Source organism: Monocercomonoides exilis (genome assembly GCF_001643675.1).
Source record: "Monocercomonoides exilis strain PA203 chromosome Unknown scaffold6-2077815, whole genome shotgun sequence".
Lineage (NCBI taxonomy): Eukaryota > Preaxostyla > Oxymonadida > Polymastigidae > Monocercomonoides > Monocercomonoides exilis.
The window spans coordinates 769132-791806 of NW_027150551.1; the positions used below are offsets into that span (position 1 = coordinate 769132).

Below are 22675 nucleotides of genomic sequence, written 5' to 3' on the forward strand. Positions count from 1 at the left end.
GATATTTAATATGGTTCATGAAAATTTCCATTTTGTAAAAACTTTGATATGGCCCAAAAGGAACAGCCTGGAAGTATGCAAGATTGTTTTCTTATTTGTATTTAACTGAACTAACTTGGAAAACTTTGACAATTTGCAGTTCAAACATTGATTGATGTTTTCAGCAATTCCGTCAATGTTTTTTTGAATCCAATGCTGTATGAGCGTTTTTACCAACATTTTTGTACAAATAATTAACCTTTAACTTTTTTTCCAGAAAAGATGATGTGAGTATTTCAGGGGAAATGGTTCAAATGTCAAAAGATCTTCTGACGCATTATGTTGATGATCATGAAAATTGCTTCAAAGATATCGAGCCAAGGAAATTGTTAACTGCATTAGCAAAGCTATTGAAAATCGAGCAAGATGAAAAAGAAACAAAATTTCTTTTTTCTTTGATTGCAACAGTTATGAATCAATCTCCAAATAGTCTCGAGGTTGCAATTGATGACGGCCTTGTTCTTCAAATCATAAACAAGCTTAAAAAGCATTCTGCTGAAATAAAGTCATGGGAATCAAATGTTCTGAATGAATTTGTATTTCAAGCAGAAGGCATTGAAACAACAAAACTCCTTGAGATGGGAATACTAACTGTGGCTGTAAATTTATTGGAAAACGACAGTCAAGAATGTTGGAATCATGGAATAACAATGCTTGTAAATATTGTTAACGAGAAAGAATCTCAAGACGATGAAAAAGAACATCCACTTTCAAAAGAGTTATTTGATCTCCAAGCTGATACTCTTTTGATGAAGTTATATCACAACGAAGAGGCAGATGACAGCAATAAAGAAGACATTGCATTATGCGTTGGAGCAATTTATCAAGGCAAAGAAATTAAAAGGGAAATGTATCCTGCAGTTGAAACACTGAAAAGAATGGTGGCAGATGCTGAAGATGGAACAGACAGAATAAAGGCTATGAGGCGTTTGCGTTATTTAGCACTTGTTGAAGGTCTGAAATTTATATGATCAGATTTTGGATTTATTTTTTGAGGATTATTTGATATTTATCTTCATTCTATTTGTGATGATATCTTCATTGAATTTCTTTTTAAAAAAATCATTATAATTTTACGCTTTTTTTTTTCAAAACAATTGAATAGCCAATCATTCTGTGGTTCTTAACGGAGATTTTCTTGTTGTCGCAAAGAAAGTGTACATGTTTGTGAAACTGCTTTGTTTTATCATACATTTTCTAAATTTACAATTTCTTTCTTTCTTTCTTTCTTTTTTTACAACCGCTTAGGACGACTTCAAATGAATTTTTAATTAGTCACTCACTTCATTTTCTTCTAAATCTTCTTCATGAAGGTGTGATTCATTTTTTATAAATGATTTTTGTAATTATCATTCCAAACTTTTTTCAGGTACTCTTGCAACGATTGACAAAGTGAAGAGTTTTATTGTTCCAAAGAGAATGATAGAACTTACCTCACATTTGGATCAACATATATGCGAAATTGCAACAGAATTGTGCGCTATATGCGGAATTCCAACAGAAAAATAATTGTTTTATAATTTTATTTTTTCAACAGTTTTTCACTTCAGATTTAACTTGTACATCACTTTCTTTCTTTTTTGTTTTGTCTTTCTCAATTAAACAAGAGCTTTAATAAATGAATTGAATTTATCCAAAAGTTTGTTTTTAAACAATTATGGAATTTCTGGATCATTTCCAAAAAAATTCACTAAAAAGTTATAAACAAGACATGGGACCCACTGCCAGCACTGACGTTCCAAAAGGATTTTTAGAGCCTAAGCGTCTTACGAAAAAGCAACTTGTATGCATTCTCAAACTTTTATTTTTCTATTTTTCTTTTAGAAACATCCTTCGGTAAGGGCTAAGCTTGAAACATTTGTCGAAGCCATTAAACAAGGAACACTATCTCCATTTCTTCCGGTTGATAATTAATTTATATTAAAAAGCATCTTGTTAATCGTACTTTAGTCTCTTTCTTTAGAAAATTTGCCAGATGGCCTGACGGCATCTAATGTGATAACGTGTCCAATTTGCTTGTTCGAATATGAACTTATCAATTCAACATCGTGCTGCCATCAGGTTAATTTACATTTTGTTCCTATTTGCGATTATTCATCTTCATTTTTTAAGTTAATATGTACTCATTGCTATTTTGATGCCCAAGTTGCTTACCTTACACAAACGCAACACTCTTTACAGTGCCCTCACTGTCATCATGTTTGACTGTTTATTTTATCAAATTTTTAATTATCAATCTTCGGATTATTATTTCTATTTCAGCAACCATTTTCAGTTATCTTTGATCCACCAAAGGATTATCTTGAAATATTACAACTTATAAAAATTCGTGCAAAGAGACAAAAGCAGTTGAGCAATAGCGATATTGATTCTTCAGGTGAAAGTGTTGTTCAAAGAATACAGCCGCAAATAACATCTGCCAGATCGGAAGCTGCTCAACGAAGAAACGGTCGAAGCATTCCCGCACCACCAATGTATGTGGCTGAACAAGAAGAGCAGCGCATTGAAGATACGCGAGAAACCGCTCAAGCTAACGATAGAGGCACTGATGCTGGAAGAGACGCCTCAGCAGCATCAGAGGCCGATTCCAGCAATCCCAGGCGATCTGCTCCTGGACTGTCTTCTTCGCCAGCGTCACACACACACTCACGGTCAGCGTCTGTGCAGCAATCTGCCATCCCGCGCCAACCGATTGGGTCGCGGACGCTGTACGATCAGCTCACAGAGATTCTGCTGCCGCAGCTTCCAGACTTGGCTGCGAAAGTGGAGCAGCTCACAGGGCAGCCTATTGAAACTGTAGAGTTTGGAGGAAGAAGAGAAAGAGGGAGAAATTCTGATTGCTTGGCTGATATGCCATCATCTTCGTCGTCATCATCTTCTTCGTCATCTTCATCGTCTTCTTCATCGTCTTCTTATACACAGTACTCTTCATCTTCCTGCACTTCCGGCGAAGGAGGCAGCTCAGAAATACTTCCGCCTCCTGTTTTGCCAAATGATTTATTTGACACATTTCTGAAGTTTCTAATGCCCGAAAGGCGGCGGCGCAGCTGCCAGCCAGACAGCCGCTCGCAGTCTTCGCAAGCTTCGCATTCTTCGACTCCTTCCACATCGTCTGCCCCAGCAGAGCACCTTCACTCGCGCGAAGACAGCGCACAAATGCGCCGCGCTGCGGATGGCGCAGAGGAAAACGCGAATTATGCTTATCACAGAGAAGATGGCACGAATTCGCAGTTTGAAGGCAGTCCTGCTGCTCAGCCAACCAGAAATGCGCCTTCTTATTCTCCGAATCAAAGACAAGGCCAGACCCATCAGCGAAGGTCAAGCGGAGATAGCCAAATGAGGGCTCAGCTATGATGGCGCATGGAGATGATGATGAAGGATACGAAAATTAAGAATAATTGAGGAAGTTCACAAGATTGAAGATCTTGGATTTACATTTTGCATCTTGCAATCGTGCAATAATAAGGGGAAATAAATTCATGAAGAAAGTTCTTTTCGGAGATGCTTTATGAGGAGCCAATAATTTTTGGTAATTCTTTCCATTTTTGATAAGGATGGTCATGAAAATGCAAGAATTTTATTAACTGAAAAACAATAACTTCATATTTGATTGTTTGAATTGATAATTTTCGCAAGTTTTAGTTAATTTTTTTGTTGTGCATTGTCAAGTGTATTATTTTATTGTTTAAAAAAATTATTCACTATGTTGAAAGCTTTTAATTTCATTTTTGATCTTAACTAATTATTTTTTCTTTTTATTATGTTAAAATTATAATTTATGCTTTTTAGCCAAGAATCTTTTTCAAATGCAAAAAATATTGCTGTTGTTCAGTCAATAAAATATGCCTCCGTTCATAGAATCGAGGATTTTGAGCAATTGTACGTTTTAACTCCAAGAACAGGAAATGAATTTGTTAATTCTTGCTTTTCTGTTGATGGTTTGAGAACAACCTAAAAGCAAGTTCCATTTTTAAAATCACTGTTTTGTGTGAAACATTTTCGTTCATTTTTAGGAACACAACTTTATTGCTGTGAAGATGATGGAATTATAACAATATACTCTGTCGAAACGGGAGCTCCTGTTAAATCATTTTCAACAATTGAAGAAAATGTGAAAAATGCTGACTATGAAAATCTCCCAGAATCAGCATCTCGAAGAAGACAATCTGTCTTAGATTTTTTGCATTCTGTTTCAAGAAGTTGTTTTTGCATTAACTTTACAAAATGCTTGGTATTTGATCATCAAGCTTTATCCCTCCCACGAACGCTTACTCTTTTCCCTCAAATCCCCAATTTTTTAGGGGATACTTCATCTATTATTAAGCCAACATCTTTTTCTCTTCTAACAACGGTAAATGCTAATGGTAATGTGACAATAAGCCTTGATGGATCGCTTCATTTAGCAACAATCCCCGTATTAAAGCATGCTTTTAATCATATCAACGAAAATGGGCAAGTTACAAGCGCTTCTGAAAGTACTGATTTTGAACGAACTTATAAAGAAAGCGAAAATATATCAGACGCAAATCAACTTCCATATTTATCATTTATAGTAACGTCAATTCAAGTTGCAGATGATCTTTCATCTATTTTAATCAACGTTTCGAATCCAGTGGAAAATCAACTTTTATATTTTGACTCTTCAGTTATTTCTGCCAATATTTATCCTCTTCATCAGTTGCATTACATGCTGAATTGCTTAACTTATTATCACATACGTATTGTTAGGTTTGTGCGATATCTACGCAACGAATGGGTTTCAAAAAGTGATGAATGGAAATCAATAATTCTTGATCTTGGAAAATGCACAAAATGTTTGTAAAAAAAAAAGAGAGGGATAAATGTGAAAGAAACAGAAATTTTCAGTAAGAATATTGTGATTAAAATATTTCTTTGAATGTCTTTTGAACTTTTTTGTTTGTCTATTGCTATTTGTTCACAATTATTTCAAAAAAAATGTGCTTTAACAGTGCACCAACATAAAGAAATAAGTGCTTCAGAAGGAGAATCAAAGGAAGAAACGAGCGATAATATTTTTGATGAAAAGACTCAGCAAAAACAATTTTTTGAAGCAGCAGCAGATGATTTGCTAGTTTTGATGACATGTGGGCCTGTTACTGATTCTTTGCAGAACTTTTTTAAGACGGATATTCAACAAGTTTGCTTAATTTTTGTATTCATCCAAAATTGTGATGTTTTTTAAAAATATAATAATATGCAACCTTTTGTAACCTTTTATTTATCGCTTTGCTTCAACGCGTAATTTTCACTTTGTAAGAACATTATTCGAACAGTCAAAAGCTACACTTCTTTCTGTGACGCCCTTTTGGACAACTGTGTAAATATGCTTGAGCCTTGCATTGAGTCGTTGTTGGGTCTTCTTTCAGATCTCATTGGCACAATGCGGCAGCCGGCATATCAGCCTTTTCAAATGGAAAAGCAAGTGAATGTGGCGTATCATGCTGCGCAGAATATTAAAAAAGCTTTGTCTAAGTTTTATTCCGAATTAGCAGCGACAAGAGAAGGAGTGGAGGCTATTTTTCAGCTGCTTCTTTACCGTGTGCTTTTTCTTATTAATGTTACAAAAGTTCATTTTTTTTTATAATATTTTCACAAAATAAATAATCAAAACTAAACTTTCTCGATTTAAAAGACACTAATTATTGGTCGAATCCAGAAAAACTTGAAACTGGAGAATCTGTCAAGCAGATTTTTCAGATGCTAAATATCACGCAAGCTCATCCTCTTCTTTCTATTACACCTTCACTTTTTGATCGGGCATTATCTCTTTTTCACACAGATACGGTACTTGCTGCCATAAGCGGTGAAGATGATGCTCTTTCACTTGGAAGAACAATAATTGAGTTGCATGTTGAAATGCAAAAGATGTTTCTTGTCCCAAGTGAATATTTATCGAAAAGCATATCTTTGCGATACACAATTTCTTTAGGCAACTCATTCTGGATGCGCAATGAACTGCTCGACAATCATTCAAGTGAACAGATGTCAAATATGCTATCGGCAAATGACGAAGGTGTGGATGAAGGAAACACCCACAGTGGAGAAATGGTAGCTGATGCAAAAAAAAAATATTCTAACAGAGAAAGCCGAATCATAAAATCATCTCAAGCGTTAACACTTTTCCAGCTTTCATTTGCCCGATGGCTATCCTATCGCTTTCGAAAGGGAGATATGATTGATTGGGATGATGAAGATTGGATGTTTGCCAAAAGAGAAGGAATTTCTATGAGCAATGAAGAGTATTCGATCTTTGAAGATGAAAAGGATCTTTTCAAAGCTGGAGAGCGTATTGATAATTCCATTCAACAGAGAAGTGATGAAGAAAAGCCGAAGCACAGATATGGCGAAGATTCAGAGACGTCTGATGGAAGTGTTCTTCACGATGCAGCAGATCAAATACCACTGGAAGATCAGGCCGCATTGAGGGAAATGGCAATAGAGCTTCTGAGAGTCGAAGATGAAAACAAAGGCAGATTCTTGTGTGATTTGTGGACAACAGTTGCAAGTCCTTCACCCATTTTTTTGGCGCAAAAATTGAAAGGCAAAGAGAAACAGCTTGATTCAAAAACTGAAAGGATATTTGTGGATGCAGAGATGAAAGTTGATCCTCAAGATCGCCAATCCATTTTTAATAATGCTAAAAAAGATGAAAGTCCAATTTGTCAAGACAAAGCAGAACGACTTGAACCGATTGAACCTGCAGATACACATTCAATACTTTCATTGATCGCATCTAGCTACCCACTTGAAGAATCGATAAGTGACTCATCAGGTGCAGATAATTCAGAAGCTGAAGAATTAAATCCAGTTGAAGAATTGCTTTATACTGATGCTTCTCTGGAACCTGAAGGTGAGTCTGTATCATCGTATGACGAATCATTAAATATACCTCAGTCTTTTGTAAATGTTCACTACTTTTGTTGGGTTGATATTTCTGTAAATTCGAATATCGTGCATATAATACGCATTGAACAAGAAATTCATCGTCCATCTTTATCTGCCGTTCTACCACTTTTCCCGATTTCTCCGAAAGAGATTGGTGTGCAACATTTGTGTTTTTTATTCCAATAAAAAAGTTTTTTGTTGACTTTTTTAAATAGCATTTTCACGCTTATCAATTCTTTGCCCTTACACACCACGCAATCTTGCACTTCTGCCAAACGATTCGATTTGTGTACTTTATGGACCTTCTGATCTGCAATCTGATCGTTTGCCATTTAATGCATCAATTTTTATTTCATTTTTATTGAACCGTTTTTGCTGAACATTATTATTTTCCTGAATCATTCCATCTTTATTGAATTCAGCACATCCGTCTCATTTCGTGAGGATATATTCTTTTTCATCTTCGTCTTGGAAACAATTCACCCCTAGATCACTTTCATCTTCTCCAAAGCTTCATTTCTCCTTCGATCCTCATGAACGCCCATTTCATGCCACTCAAAAAGCAAGTTTCCCAATTTCTCTTAACATCTCAGGAGATATTCCATATTCAATGAGTGTTTCAAAGGAGAAAAGGCGATGTATTGTTCGTGGAATAAGAGGAAGTGTTTGTTTTTTTCTAATATAAAATTTTTGGTTGATAACGTTTTAATCTTAAACATTATTTATCGTTTTCAATCACAATTCTTGAAATTTAAAAAATAGTGCTTTTCTTTTTCATTTGATTGTATTGACATAATTAATCCTTGTAATGATACAGCGTATCAAACGTTATTTGGAGAAGATGAATTAACCAAATCGATTAAAATGGAAGAAGATGGATGATTGATGTGCAACGGGGTAAAAGAAGTGCTATTTCTTTTCATTTAAATAATTTTCTTTTTTATGGTTATGATGTAAATCTTATATTTATAATTCAATCTCTTTCTTTTTTTCAAGAGCTGCTGTGAAATCACACAAAATTTTCACCATTAAAAATTTCCCAAAAACATTTATCATTAATATTAATCGGTTATGTGTAACTTTATGGGTTCAACTTTATTCTCTTCGCCGAGAACAATCAAGAACTTCAACACCTCCTTATTTTGGGAGTGAGCGCCATATTATGGGCTCAGTCGTTCAAGTGAAGTGCGAGCGGTGAATGGCAAGTAAAAATTAAGGAATTAAATAATCGTTATCAAAAATTAACAATTGATGTGCAAAAACAAAGTGCACAAGGTGGTGTTGATAAATTACTACAAACAATTCCAAAAGTGAGTGAATTGGACAAATTTGTGCCAAACATATCTCATTTCCAAAGGGCGGGAAGAGTTTTACTCGTGGTGGGAAAAGAGGTGTTGAAGTTCTTGATTGTTCTCGGCGAATTAAAATGCAAAGCCTTTTAATTCTTAAGAACAATCGTTGAACTTCAACACCTCCTTATTTTGGGAGTAAAATAGTTCTGATTTCCTTCTTGCATATAAAGTTCTGACTCCAATCATTGTTTCCAAAATTGCAACTGCTCCTTTTTGATTTCTTTCCACAAGAATCTCCTTGTTATCACGATTTTTTTCACCTGGTTCTTCAACCTGGTTGGGGAATATTGTTTCTCCTTCAGAGCCCTTTGGAAAATTCGTAGATGTGGTTTGCGCTGACTGAGCATAATCGTTTCTATCCTGCAAGCACATCTGGCTTTGAGGTTTCCTATTGTCGACCGTTGATAACAAGGTGTCCGCCATCCTTTAAGCTAAATTTACTTTGAAGTATGAACGAGTTGGAGTGTGTGAGTTTGGTGACATACGCGCGTGCCTCGCCACCATTGCTTCTGGAACTCCTTTGGACAATAGTGCTGAAATAGCTGCATGCTTGAGAGTGTAAGGTCGATATTCACCTGGAATCCCAATCTGAGTCATTTAAAGGCGGGCCAACTTACGAATTCCTTCTGTCTTAAGCGGAGTGTGCTGTACCGTGTTGAGTAAAAATGTGTCTCTATTTTCATAAGTAGTCATAACTCTGCCCCAAAGTGATTTAATAGCTCTTCCTGTACAAACCTTTTCGTCCGCACTTTTCAAAATTGGAACTGTTATATATGAGGGTGTTGGAGATGTTTTCAAATTTGTGAATAAATGGATGGAGTCCTCTTGCACAACGGATTGGTTCATGGATATTCTTTCCATCTCACGGAAGCGACATGCTGTGAAAATAATTAACAGGATAATGCATTAAACGGTCAGATCGAAGAACGATAATTCCTCATTTGTAGGCATGCGATTGTAATAGTCAAATGCTACTGAAGGAGACCACATAGATGTATAAGGTTTCCTTGGAATGTGAGATCGATGGAACTAGCGGAATAATGTCTCTATCAGCGGGACTTGTCCCAGGTTTTCTCCGTAACTGATTCTGGTTAATAACGAGACCGCGGATCTTGTTGTGCAAAGACTGAATATGGTAAACCTTTATCTCTCAACTTTATGAAAATGTTAGCACAGATCTGGGACCATTCGCTGAATTCCTTCGGAAAGTCTCCATATCCCTCTTCCTCCAACGCCTGTGAGAAATGTGCAAAGCCGAACGTGTCCGAAGACCAAGTTGTGGAAGCGACACTATTTCGAGACTCAAAGATAATGAGATCAGGAACATTGAACCTTTTTAGCCCGCGCTTCCACCATTCCTCCCCGATTTCCATTACCAATTTAGTCTCCCCGCTATGTAACCTCCTGGTGGGAGAGATGCTCCTGTTCTCTTTAAGCCTATGCCTGGTTGAAGAATAGTTTGCGAATTCTTCCAATATACGAAGCGTGTCATCATTCTTTTCAATGGAGGCGTCCAGATTTGATCTCTCCAGGCTGGAATTAGTATAACTGCTCTTGCTCTCTCTCCAAATCTTCATCAGGCACGGAAGGATAAGCGGAACAGGGGGATGAACTAGAGTCACTGCGTATTTCCAACTTACGGCCAATCCGTCCTCTGCGAAGGGACTTCCTGGTCCAAACCAAATTTGTGCTTTGTTGTTTCCTTGACTTGCGAATGCATCCTGCTCTATTTCGACATTTAACTGCTTCTGAACCTCCTCCATTCCCTTCCGTGTGATCTGGTAGTCTCCTGATCTTTCTAGTCTTGATAAGGAATCTGCTGCACTGTTCAAAATGCCTGGAAGGTGAATCGCTTTCACTTTGATCCCCATCTGGAGAATTGCTCGTCTGATCTTTCTTATGATGCCGATTAAGTTTCTTCCTGCAGCCCAGCGGTTTATGTTGAAGACAACGCTTGAGTTGTCTGATCTAAGGAGCAGATTCTTCACTTTGTATTTCTTGATATAGGGCTCGAAATGGTTGAGAGAAAGGAGAACTGCCAGTGATTCCTTGAAATTTGAACTTTGCGAAATGAATCTTCGATTGAAAGGCTGATGATAATGGTAACATGCTCCGTTGACTTCTAAGATGGCTCCACATGCCCAAGGGGCTGCATCTGTTGTTAACACCGCATCTGGAACTGAGTAAATTTCCAAATCTCTTCTTTCTTCCTTCCTCAAGCGCGATTCCCAATATGAGATTTGTTTGAAAACTCCGTAATTCATCGCGAATTCTCCATCCCATTTATTTTTTCGAACAATTCTGTTGAGCAGAGCGTATAATCTGTTCATTTGAAGCCCTGCGTCTTTGCACACAAATCGCACTGCACTTATTGAACCGATGAATGAGGCATAATCTCTTGTTTTCACTGTCGCTCCAATTTTTGCCTTTGTCATCCACCGCTTGCACTCCTTGCTTAATGCCTTCCTTCTGTTCCTTTCCAGTGCAACTGTCATCTTTGTTGTTCTCCTAGTCCAACCCAAGAAGTTGAAGACTTGTCTCGGAGTTACACTGCTCTTTTCCACATTGACCATAAGTCCAAGCTCTGCAAACCATTTTATCACTTTGTCCGTCACTTCTGTTAGATAGATAGGGTTTTGGTGGATAAGGATAACGTCGTCCAAGTATGCCATGCATTTCACATCCCATTGCTCTCTGATGCTTTGCAATACCTTTCTCATCAGTCTCGTGAAGATCAGTGGAGCATCCTTGTACCCGAATGGCATGCCGCGAAAAGCGAATGTTTCTTCGTGAAAGGAAAAGGCGAGAAACGGAACAAACGAGTCGTGAACTGGGACGAGGAAGTATGCTTGGGATAAATCTAAGGTGGTGGCGAAATCGTTGTGCTCTAATAATCTTTCTAAAGTCCGGTGGTCTTCCATTTTGAAATGGATGTTCTTCACAGCGGCATTTAACGGACGGCAGTCTGGTATTTGTCGGTATTTTCTATCTTTTTTTGTAATGAAAAACATGTTGCTCAGGCAACGCACCTTCTTCCTGTCTATTTTTGATATGACACCTGTTGCTAAACCTTCTCTTATCCAAGCGGCACAGGCTAACTCCTCCTACTGTCCTCCGAAAAAGCCCTTGTTCATTCGTACTTCTCTCATCAATCTGTCCTTTGCCTGTTTTCTCTTCCAGACCGGGCAAATTCCCTCCGAAATAGCATTTGTGACACCGATCTTCTTCCACTCCGCGGAGAACAATCGAGTTCTTCCTCCCACTATTGCTTATTTCCCCAAGCTTTCTTGGAAAATGTTCCCGGTCGAGGCCTGCAGCAGCGGGCCTGCACGCGAAAAAATCTTGTTCTAGTGATTCTTCTTTTTGGTTGAGGCTTAGCCGTTGAGTGTTTGGCTTCAAGAATAGGCTTGATGATTTCGAGTTTGTCACTAGTAATTAGAGGATCTTCTGATCCGTCCTTTTAAACGTGGGCAGCTTTGAAACCATATTCTGCCTGAATGCGAGAATGTCTTGCCTCTTGCAACGCCGCAATTATCATAAGCACCGCATCAGCAACTCTATCCCGTTGTGAAGCTCCTTCATCCTGTAGTAAAATTAGCGCCTTCAGAGCGGGAAATAGATATTGCTCCACTCTCCAACCGCTCGAATCCAAGGCATCCTTTATTAAATTTGTAGATCTTGAATGGGCATGTGTTTGCGATGGTATGAATGGGACAAATGATAAAGATTCATAAGCATTCTTGGTTTCCTGAACATCTGCTCGATCAAGCTGAAAATTTAATACTGGAGCAGACACAGCTTCTCCGAAGAGTTCCGTAGATAAAGTTGCCAGTTTGTTGGTTGACGGAATAACCTGTGACCCGCTGTGACTTTGGCCAGATTGAGTCCGTGAGATGGGAGATGTTGAGCTACTTGTGGAGTTGGATTGAGATAGATCCAAGCCGCCCGTTGGTCCGCCCGCAGAGAATATACTGCTTGGTTCAGACGCAGGTCCAAAATTAGTAGCTTCAATTTCCATTGATCGGTTGAACGACTGAGCCCATAATATGGCGCTCACTCCCAAAATAAGGAGGTGTTGAAGTTCAACGATTGTTCTTAAGAATTAAAAGGCTTTGCATTTTAATTCAAAGAACAATTTGAATAATTTCAACAATAACTTTGATTTATTGAAGAAATATTGTGCAGATATTCAATAAATGATTTTTTTATTGAAAAACAGAATTTAATTTGACATTTGCAAAAGTTTTTCTTCCTGTAATTCTTGAAAATTAAAGAATCGTTTCTTAAAGTAAAAATGTTGTTTTCTATCATCCTTCTCGAATAATTGATATAGGTGAATGATTTCTTAATGGGAACATCATTAATCATTAGTTTAAATAATTTATCTTTGTTTATCATTAAAGACAAAAAATGTAATAAATTGCATCATTTATTTTTTAATTTTTGTCTTTTTGGATTGATTGTTCTTTTGTTCAAAATGCATGAATAAAAAGACAAGAATGATAAAAATAAAAATTATTTTCTTCAATTAATTGAAATTCTATGTTTCTTATTTTTTGTTTTATTCGTTTTCTTTCTTCATTTCTTTTTAATATTTTGAACAGAAATTGGCATCTTGGATAAGCTTCTTCATCCCATGAAATTTCAACAATCATGGTCATACAGTTAACATCCTTGTTTCCATTTCATAAATTGCAAAATTTTTAAAAAAAATAATGCTTCCATTTGTTTGTGCTGAATGCATTTTGAATGCTCAAAAAAGATTCAACTTGATCATTAAATCGCAATCTTTTTCTCTCTAAACCGCATTCTCATCATCAAGCAAGCAAATGGAAACACCACATCTGGAGTGATTTATTTTTTGACGCACATTTTGTCGAGAACAACTTTCGAACCAGCATCTATCATTCGCATTACTCTTTGCAGCATTCACCTTACCTTCTTTTCCAATTTCTTTTCCTTATTCCTTTTTGACTTTTAGCTTGAAATTTCTGAACATTGAATCAAAAAAAGGAAAAGTTTTTGATTGCAAATGAATGAAATGTGAAATTACAATTTTTCAACATCTCACCTTTCGTTGTGTTTCCTCATCACCCATCTTCACTCTCCACTTTTCTTTCTCACTCTTTTCAAAAACTCACAAAACTTGTCTCTGCATCTCCACTTTCTTTGCTCCCACGCTTCTCCGAAACAATTTCATAATCCACCGCATCTGACATCGTCAGCACCTGAGCCGATTCAGGGAATCGCTGGATGAACACTCGCTTCAAATCTTTCAGCGAAGGTCTTCTGCTCACATGATTCGACAGGCAATTCTTAATGATCTCCACCAATGGTGTTTGCATCACACCATCCAACATTGGCCTCTCCCCATTCACGATCTTCTGTCCAGCCACCTCTGCCTCATACTCCCCAAACGGGATCTTCAGTGTCAAACATTCCCACAGCATCATCCCGATCGAGAATGAAACCGATTCCTTTGTTGCTCCCATCTTCTTGTTCATCAGCAGCTCAGGTGCCTTCCACCTCAAGCACTCTTTTTTGAAACTATCTTCATCCTCAAAGGCTGACGAGGGCAGAGAGTCACTTTCATCATCATCATCACTTGCAGATGTCACAACAGTCGATAAAGAGATGGATGATGAATCTGAACTATCATCGGATGAAAGCAAATCAGAGTGCATGACAATGCATATCACCATATGTTCTGAGAACAGAACAATGTGCGGACTCAGATTGGCAAGAGAAGAGAGCGGATTGTCCATTTCATCAAACGAGTGAAGCGCAAGATTCGCCACCCAGAACAGGATCTGAGCAGCTGTCTGCTCCCTTTCCTGCAAAGTGCCAATCACCATCTCTTTCTTCTCATTCCTCCCATGAAGCAACATGAACAGCGAATCCCTCAGATCCACAATCAATTTCTCATGAGGAGAAGAGCACGCCATTGCATCCACCAGATTCGACATGGATGAAGTGGTTGGGCACAGATCCTCTCCTCGAACAAATGTTGAATCTGAATCAGTTGTTGAAGTGGATGAAATGGATGGTGAAGGAGATCTCTTTCTTTTCTCTTCCTTTTCGTCAACCTTTTCCAGCATCCATTCTGGAATCTTGTCTGAATCCCTTCCCAGAATGTATTCAGTTGAGCCGCTTTCAGATAGAAGATGCTCTGATGATTCAGAATGCTGCATATTCGTATCATATATTCTTTTTTTCATCCTTTCCACATTTTTCTTTTCAGCTTCCCTCTCAGCTCTCCTCCACTGCTCCTCAGGCGATATCTCCATCGTCACCATCTCAAACGCCTTCGGATCCTTCTTCACTGTATCTTCCACAATTATCTCCAATTCTTCTGTTCTTCTCTTTTGCTTCCTCCATCGAACAATGAATATCACAAGTGATATTAGAATTATCAAAAGAACAAAGGCCATAATAATCACAATGATTGGCCAAATCGATTTCCCTTCTTTTCCTCCTTCAGCAATCCTTTCATCTCCCTTCGATTCAACCTCGCTCCTGTTCTTCAGAATGAATGACTCAGTTACCGAGGGAGAATGGCCATCTCCAAACAAGATGCACACCCTCACTTCTGCACTCGCCTCTGCTCCCCTCACCATCTCCAACCCAGTTGTGCCATGCACTTCCTCTTCACTCACAAACCCAGACTCACTTATCTCGTGTGTCTCCACCTGCTCCACATCCCCCACCGACGAAACAACCCGAAACGACAGGTTGCATGGCAGAAGAAGTGTGCCTCTGAACACAACATCCAGCACCCCTTCCTTCTCCTCTGTCTCCACCCATCGCAGTGTGGGGATGAACAATGGCGATGCTCGCTCCTCAACAATCCCCTTCAAAGTGCATCCATCATTCAGAATCCACATCGATGAATCATCTTTCACTCCGTCTCCTCCCTTCAAGCTCATGATATTCAGCTGAGCAGAATCCGAGCACAATATGTTTCTCCGAGCTGAGGGATATTTTCCAATCGATGGGTTGTTATTCGCAAACTCTCCTTTCTCAATCACCACTTTCCCTCCACTCACTGACAATCCCCCTTTCTTGCTGTTTCTCATCGAAGTCACTTTCATCTCCACTTCACTCTTCTCAAAGTCAACCATTGAGCTATTCCATTTGCATATCTCCTCTCTTCTTTCTCCTTCATTCTGTTCATTTCTTGTTCTCTCTTCATTCTCTTCTTCTTCTCCATCAAACTCACAACAATCAACATTCACACACTCACATTTGCACACGCTCACCATCCATCCTCTCCCTTCTTTTCCCAAACACATCCTCATAGAGCAATTCATCAAATCCACTCTTTCTGCACAATCAACGATCTTCACAATGCACCCTCTGTTCTGTCTGGTGATGTTGCTCATCGACATCTCCTTCGCCTCCACCCTTGCTTTCTTCGCATCAACAATCTCTCCATCCTCGCTCTCGATATCGCTCATCCTCAGCTGATATATCGCAGCCTTGCTCCCTTCACAGACTGACAATACCTGTCGTGAAGTGGAAACACAGCTGACAACACATTTCTCCACCTCCAGCTCTCCACCCTCCACTTCCACAATTGTGCTGTTCAAAAGCATCATCATTCCAACACTCTTCCACCAACACTCACTCACCCCCAATGTTCCATTCTTCACTTTCACAATGCATGAATGCTCTGATTCAAAACTCAACTCAAACAAGAATTCACATTTCTCCACAGCACTCTCATTCACAAACACAACCACACTCCCTTCATCCCCCACAGCCTCCATCTTTCCATCAAGATGGATTGTCGATTGAGTCTTCTTCAGACTCTTCACATTCATATCCCCAATCACACACTCTCCACCAATCACCCCTTCCCCATCAATCCAAATGGAATTCCCCACTCCTCTTTGAATGTGCTTCACAGCACTGCCAATGCTCAGGCAAGGATTGTTCTGTGCCCCACATTGTCTGTCATCTCTTCCACCTGCAGAGACAAACACCTGCTGGCCGTAATAGAATGTGATCAGAGGGATCAGATCAGCATCATCCCTTTCCTTGTCTGACCCACAGATGGAGTTGGAGGATTTCAGGGCATCCTGGCTGAGATCCAGCACAAACAATGTCTCATTGATCTGTTTGGCAATCGACTCGCATCTGATAAACACATCCTTCCCCACAAATGCCTCGTTGCCCCAAAACCTCACATTCTCCATCCTTATCCCAACAGGTCCAAATCCACTGGTTCCACCCTCATTCGGGTCAAGTGCATCAATCATCACCCCTCCTCCTCTTCCCTTCACTCCCGAGCACGAACACATCCCCAACGAGCATCCAACAACTCTCACTTCTGATTCTCCTCTCTTCAGACACACTTTCATCCCTCCTCCTTCCTCGCTCATTTCACTCCTGCAACTCGAAACCGAACACCCCTCCAACACACACTCCATCGCACTCTCAAATGAATCCGCACTCAACACCCCTGCTCTGTTTTCTCCATTTGCGATGTTTGTAAACGAAGACCCATTCACTTTTATCACCACTTTTTCGTTGTTTGAATGCCTGTTTTCTCCCATGTTTATCCCTCTTTTGGCTTTCATCCCATTCGTCTGCTCATCCCCAAACATCGATATCAGACTTCTCTCTTTCACCCCAACATTCGTGATATTCACATCCTCCACAATCATCTCCCTTGTTGCTGCTGCACTGAAAGCGATGAACCCTTTCAATTTGTCAACCGCATCCAACGAACATCCTTGAACAATAACTCTGCCTCCATTCACTTTCATCACACAAAACCTTGCATCTCCCATTCCATTTAATGAGCCAAATAAGCAATCCACAACAGACAAACAGATGTTTGCTCCTGATGATTCAATCAATATCTCCTGATGACTGTTTGGATTGGTATTTGAGAATGACAAATTTACCAGTGTCAGACTCACACCAGATGATATTAATGGACTGCCATTTGCATCATTCTCATCATCATCATTGCTTGTTATCACTGCTGTGCCTTTCGATGTTCCTTCAATCACCACTTTTTGTGCCTCTGAATCTGGTGAAGTTGGCGATGAAGAAGAAGAAAATGATATGAAATGACTCAGAAACCCTGATCCCACAATGCTGATGTGGGATTCACCTTCATCAAGTGGTTCATATCTCAGTGATATCAAGTGGTCAATCGATGAACATGGTGCTTCAGAAAACCCACATCCACTGAAGTCTCCTCCTCCATCTTTCGAAACAAATCCATTCCCACTCCAATTTGACCATAAATACACAGCCAGCGGAATCACATATCCCTCCTCTCTTGTTGTCTTCCTCTCCCATCCACACAGCTCATCCAATGATCCCAACTCCCCTTCACTCATCTCCCATTTGAAGTGCTCCTTGTTCACAATCTTGCTCAGTTCCCATCCTGAAACAAACATGTTCTTCCCTTTCCAGGCATTGCATCCTTCAAATGTCATTCCTTCAAGCACAAATATTCCCATTTGAGCAGGCAGTTCAGCGAATATCCCCCCTCCAATTCCTCTTCCATCCTCAACATCCTCTGATGGAACTTCACATTCAGACAAATTCACATTTTTCATTTCCAAACTTCCTTCACTTCCAATTGATATCATCATTCCTCCTCCTTTCATCCCACTTCCACCTGAGCAGATCGAGGACAAATTGCTTTCTTCAATATTCACGCATCCACCTTCTTTCATCCCAACATTCAAACATCCCCCATCTTCTCCTATCACTTCCACTCCAATCACTCTGCAATTCAAAATCTCCAATTTCACTCCACTTGTCATTGATATTGGCGATTTCCCATTCATTCTCACTCCCCCTTCCATCACAAGTCCATCAGCAATCAGATTCCCTCCCTCAATGTTTATCACATTATATCCTATCTTTCCATTGGCCAATGCCCCGCTCTCAAATGAGACTGAACAGTTCGTCACACTGAGTGTTGATGTTGAATGAATGAATGCACTTCTCCTTGCTTTCAACTGACTTTTCACAACAAATGAAAGTCGGCTCATTGTCAGTGAATTCGAACATCCAACAAGCCATTCTTGTGTGGCTGATCCTCCATCACTCACATTAACTTGCATCCTCTCTTCATCGGATGACACTGTTCTGCCTGAAATACTCACATCAAATAAAGAAAATTCAATTTCATCCCTTATTGATGAAGATGAAGCCACCTCAATTTCTTTCAAAGTGCTGCTCATTCTTGAGTTCGCACAATAATCGACTGTCAAACACCTGAATGCCTCAAATCCACAATGACTGTGGTCCATCCCATTTCCTCCACTCCCATCAACAATCACCTTTGTTCCCATTGTGCACAAATACACAAACAGTGGAATCACTCCACTTTCATCCCCATTTTCACTCCCACTCAATTTCAACACATCTGATGGAATTGTCAGCGGAGTGAAAAATGCAAATGAACTGGTATTCACTTTTGACTCCAAAAACACTCCACTCCCACAATGAACAAACACATCCTTCCCATATATTGCCACATTCCCATTCATTTTCGAAAACTTCACATTCTGCCCAATTGTCAATCCACATCCCCCACTCTCCATCAATACAAACATCCCTCCTCCTCTCCCTCCATTCCCTCCATTATTCTCTGCCTTATTCCCATCAATCACACTCGTTCCACTCACAACCACTTTCCCATTTCCCTTCAATCCAACATATGTTCCTCCTCCCTTTCCACCAGCACAACTGCACCCATTCACATTGCATCCATCAACTGTCAACGTTCCACTCCCTCCAACTGTTCCTTTCATCCATCCTCCATCTCCCTCATTCCTTTTGACTCCACTGATATTGCATCCTGAGCACATCACGCTCGTCATCCCTTCAGAAAATTCAATGGCTGAGTGATCATTGAATATCAGCCCTTCTTCAATCACAAATCGTTCCATTTTCAGACTCCCACTCTGTGCATTCACAATGCAATATCCAAAGGCCACACTCGATGTGCTCTCTGACAAATGAGCAACTGAACAGTCTGTGAGTGTGAGTGATGAGCTGGTCAAACCAATGAGTGATGTTGCACCAGAAAGTTGATGTGGAATTTGGAACGCAATGTTCACAATGGAACTAACACTCTCCACATTTATCAAATACAAAGATGTCATGCTGCTTGGTGCTTTCACATTCACATTAGTCTTGTTAATCCCACAATACACCTCCCATTCAGATGATCCTGCCATCGAAATAACTTCTGTCAACTCAAATCCATCATTCACGATAATCTTCCGTTTGCTGTTTCTAAATCTCAATTCAACTATCTTCCCCAATGTTGAGCAGGGATGCGATGAAAATCCACATCCACTGAAATCAAAACTCCTCTCTCCACCAACATACCCTTCTTCTGGAAATGGAACGGTGAAATACACCCTCAGCGGAATTTCATAATCTCGTTTTCCCCCTTCATACCCCATCACCTCTCTGTCTCTCTCCTCTTCAATCAATATCTCAAATTTCATGTGTTCCATGTTTGCTACTACACTCAAATCCTCTGCATCCATAAATAAATTCTTTCCTGCCCACCCTCCACATTCTGAAAACACAATATCCTGAAGAATAAAATCACTCGCTCTTTCATTCAAAAGAAGATACATCCACCCACCGCATCCTCTCCACTGTTGCTCTGAAGGAACTTCACACATGGTTGCATGGACAACTGACTCGTTCCCAATTCTCACCTGTCCACCTTCTTTCAAAGTCACGTGCATGGCTCCTCCATTTCCTCTCGCGCATTTGCATCTTTCAAATCGTATTCCGTTCAATTCAAGTTTTTCTCCGTTTTCCACCACCTTTGAAATAACTGCGCCATCTCCAGCATTTCTAATTATTGATTCAAATGAACAGTTTTCCATCTCAAACTCTGATGGATCTCTAAAATCCAACAGCGGGCAATTCAACTGCTCGATTGAACTGAATGTCACTTTTGCAAATCTTGCAGTCCCACTTTGCAAAGAAATCAAACTGTTTTCAAGTCGAGAATTCTGATTTTCATCACAAGTGACCAACAAACTCTCAAATTCTGCAGATCCCCCATCAATCCACAGCAAAATAGAGCTCTCTCCGCTGTCAGATAAGCCATGAATAAGTGTTATATCGCTGACCTTCAGCGTTTGTTCTGCAACAAAAAACAGAGCTCCATTTTCGCTTTTTCCTTTCCAACTCAAGCGCGTTTCTGTCATTACAGCACCCTTCAATTCCAGATTGGTTTCAAATGCTATTTCTGATTCTGTGTAATTGCCTCTTTGCACAAGCAAAACCTCAGTTGATGTTCGCCTTCTCAAACCAAATGATATTGTTTGGCATCCGTGCGCATGATGCCCACATCCCTCAACATCTGTTCCTCTGAATGATATACAAATAGGATCCATGCTAGAAGGTGGATTTGGAAGCCAATCGTTGCATCGGACATCATTAACACTAACGCGATTTCCCTCTGAAACTGAGAAACACATAATTATCTTCTCTTTCATTACAAACGTGCTCCAATTTTGCCAAACAATGATATCAACTCCAGCAGACCCAGCGTTATTTATAAAATAACAAAATGAGATGGAAACATTTTCAGCTGTTATTGCTCCATAATAAAATAACACTGCCCCTCCCATTCCTTTGCTATGACAAGAATCAAAGAGACAGTCAGATACAGCAGGCGCGCTGCTGCTATTATCAAATGCAAGTGCAGATCCATGCTGTAAACAAGAGCAAAGTTTAAATTTAAGATTTGAAATTAAAGTTCCATCAATTCTCATTTGCATATAAAAATCCAACGCACCATAATACATTGATGAACAACTTTCAAATAATGAATCTCTAATTGTGATTTTTTCATATCCATTATAAAACAAACTCCCAGCCATCCGATATGATGAACAGTTCATGAATTGACAAAATGCTACTTCATGAATTCCATTTCCGGAAATACTTATGGCACCACCAGAAGGCTCAGAGGTTTCTCGAATAACTGAGCATTCGCAAAACGTGCATCGTGCAATTGAAGAGCTTGATGTTCCAGAAAAGCTAAGGCAACCTCCACTTGCATCTGTTGATTTTACAGAAACAAAAGAAGTATCAGAAATTTCAATCAATCCAGTGGAAAATTCATTTCGTTTTGATGGATCAATGATTGTATTTGAGCAACTGCTGATAGATGTGTTGATCATCTTCAAACTAGTTCTTGCTTGACTAACGAGCGTTCCGTAATGTGGGCAATCGACTCGTTCGACTGCTGAATCTGAAAATGAGCATCTCTGCCATTCTTTGCTTGTGCTTTGAACGCCAAAAGTTCCTTTGCTAGAAATGTTTCGGAATGAACATAGAGAAACAGAAGCAAGCCCAACTCGTCCATCGCAGAGTAATGATGAACCAGCTTCAACCATCTTATCTGCAATATTGCATTCCTCAAAAAAGAATGATGGTAAATCGTCTGTGCTAATTAGCGCAGCTGTTCTCGAAGTGCAGCTCTGTTTTGAATTCTCGATCGTGATGTTTTTCATGCAGACATTGCTCCTGCTACACCACACCTCGCAAACATTTCCCGTTTCGGCCTCTATTGAACAGCATTGCAACTCCATCGAAGAACTTTCCAGAATATCAAAAATTCTCCCTTTTATGTTGAAAATACCAAAATTCTTCATCGAAACAGAAGAATTCAGAAAAGACACATGCCACTTCACCTGGCTTCTTTTCGTCTGTAGATTTCCTGCCACCTCGTTTGAAAAAGATTTTTCACTTTCTGTTTCCTCTTGCAGACAGCAAAGAAGCATTTCTTTTCTTATGTTCACTTGGAGCGAATTATCATTAAGTTCATCATGCTTGTTTGGTTCATCGCTATCTTTATCTTTATTTCTACATTCCAGCATTGATTCATCCATAAGCAACAGCAAAAACAATATCATCATGTTGCCCTTCGCAATTTGAATATTCCTTCCACCCATATTTAAATAAACACCTTCATTTATCCTGTGTGTTTCATAATGCCTAAATAAGATTTTCGCTTTTTTTGCTTTCTCTCTTTCTCTTTCATGCTCTCTGTAAATCTGTATCCTCACGCAAATGTGCGTGGACTTGAATATTTCCGGCTTTTCTTTGCATTTCTTTTCTTCAGTCCTTCGGAATGTTTCAGATTTTGGCTTTCATTGAAGTGCCTACATATTTTCTCAAGGAATGATTCTTCAACACTTGTTCCAGGATAATCCAGCTGTTATTGAGTATTTTTAATTTTTTTTTTTTTGTTCTGTGCGCCCTTGTTGGATTATATCTCGTTAAGTGACAGAAGTGGATAAAACATGAGAAAGGCTAACTTTGAAACTGGATAGCCACAGATTCAGAAATCGGTTCTCATCTCTTGC

The 22675-nt window shown here is 39.4% G+C and overlaps 7 protein-coding genes across 7 annotated transcripts; 3 read left to right on the forward strand and 4 right to left on the reverse strand.

Moving 5' to 3' along the window:
* Positions 1-17: 17 nt before the first annotated feature.
* Positions 18-1667, forward strand: MONOS_5984 (uncharacterized protein). Its single transcript, XM_067876179.1, has 6 exons — positions 18-73; positions 140-197; positions 257-993; positions 1145-1202; positions 1288-1352; positions 1409-1667. The coding sequence occupies exons 1-6, from the start codon at positions 49-51 to the stop codon at positions 1546-1548; spliced, it is 1083 nt and encodes a 360-aa protein (XP_067733787.1). The 5' UTR covers positions 18-48; the 3' UTR covers positions 1549-1667.
* An 83-nt stretch (positions 1668-1750) lies between these two features.
* MONOS_5985 (uncharacterized protein) lies at positions 1751-3393 on the forward strand (the record flags this gene model as incomplete). Its single annotated transcript, XM_067876180.1, has 4 exons — positions 1751-1822; positions 1990-2100; positions 2152-2238; positions 2302-3393. The coding sequence occupies 4 exons, from the start codon at positions 1751-1753 to the stop codon at positions 3391-3393; spliced, it is 1362 nt and encodes a 453-aa protein (XP_067733788.1).
* A 391-nt stretch (positions 3394-3784) lies between these two features.
* On the forward strand, positions 3785-8006 carry MONOS_5986 (uncharacterized protein). The gene is made up of 8 exons (XM_067876181.1): positions 3785-3977; positions 4053-4853; positions 5010-5197; positions 5318-5597; positions 5693-7099; positions 7161-7268; positions 7368-7609; positions 7708-8006. The coding sequence occupies exons 1-8, from the start codon at positions 3818-3820 to the stop codon at positions 7825-7827; spliced, it is 3306 nt and encodes a 1101-aa protein (XP_067733789.1). The 5' UTR covers positions 3785-3817; the 3' UTR covers positions 7828-8006.
* A 384-nt stretch (positions 8007-8390) lies between these two features.
* Positions 8391-8720, reverse strand: MONOS_5987 (uncharacterized protein; the record flags this gene model as incomplete). The annotated part of the gene is made up of 1 exon (XM_067876182.1): positions 8391-8720. One exon carries the CDS (start codon positions 8718-8720, stop codon positions 8391-8393), a length of 330 nt encoding a protein of 109 aa, XP_067733790.1.
* A 668-nt stretch (positions 8721-9388) lies between these two features.
* MONOS_5988 (putative Reverse transcriptase (RNA-dependent DNA polymerase)) lies at positions 9389-11218 on the reverse strand (the record flags this gene model as incomplete). The annotated part of the gene is made up of 1 exon (XM_067876183.1): positions 9389-11218. One exon carries the CDS (start codon positions 11216-11218, stop codon positions 9389-9391), a length of 1830 nt encoding a protein of 609 aa, XP_067733791.1.
* Positions 11219-11757: 539 nt separating this feature from the next.
* MONOS_5989 (uncharacterized protein) lies at positions 11758-12315 on the reverse strand (the record flags this gene model as incomplete). Its single annotated transcript, XM_067876184.1, has 1 exon — positions 11758-12315. The coding sequence occupies one exon, from the start codon at positions 12313-12315 to the stop codon at positions 11758-11760; it is 558 nt and encodes a 185-aa protein (XP_067733792.1).
* Positions 12316-13130: 815 nt separating this feature from the next.
* Positions 13131-21703, reverse strand: MONOS_5990 (uncharacterized protein; the record flags this gene model as incomplete). The annotated part of the gene is made up of 3 exons (XM_067876186.1): positions 13131-21016; positions 21224-21366; positions 21496-21703. 3 exons carry the CDS (start codon positions 21701-21703, stop codon positions 13427-13429), a joined length of 7941 nt encoding a protein of 2646 aa, XP_067733793.1. The 3' UTR covers positions 13131-13426.
* Between the last annotated feature and the right edge of the window lie 972 nt (positions 21704-22675).

Coding starts and splice junctions, on each gene's coding strand:
- MONOS_5984 (XM_067876179.1), top strand. CDS start 49: ATGGCCCAAAAGGAACAGCCTGGAA. Junction 994..1,144: donor TTATTTAGCACTTGTTGAAG/GTCTGAAATTTA, acceptor ACAATTGAATAG/CCAATCATTCTGTGGTTCTT. Junction 1,353..1,408: donor TCTAAATCTTCTTCATGAAG/GTGTGATTCATT, acceptor AACTTTTTTCAG/GTACTCTTGCAACGATTGAC.
- MONOS_5986 (XM_067876181.1), top strand. CDS start 3,818: ATGCTTTTTAGCCAAGAATCTTTTTCAAATGCAAAAAATATTGCTGTT. Junction 3,978..4,052: donor TTCTTGCTTTTCTGTTGATG/GTTTGAGAACAA, acceptor GTTCATTTTTAG/GAACACAACTTTATTGCTGT. Junction 4,854..5,009: donor TCTTGGAAAATGCACAAAAT/GTTTGTAAAAAA, acceptor GTGCTTTAACAG/TGCACCAACATAAAGAAATA.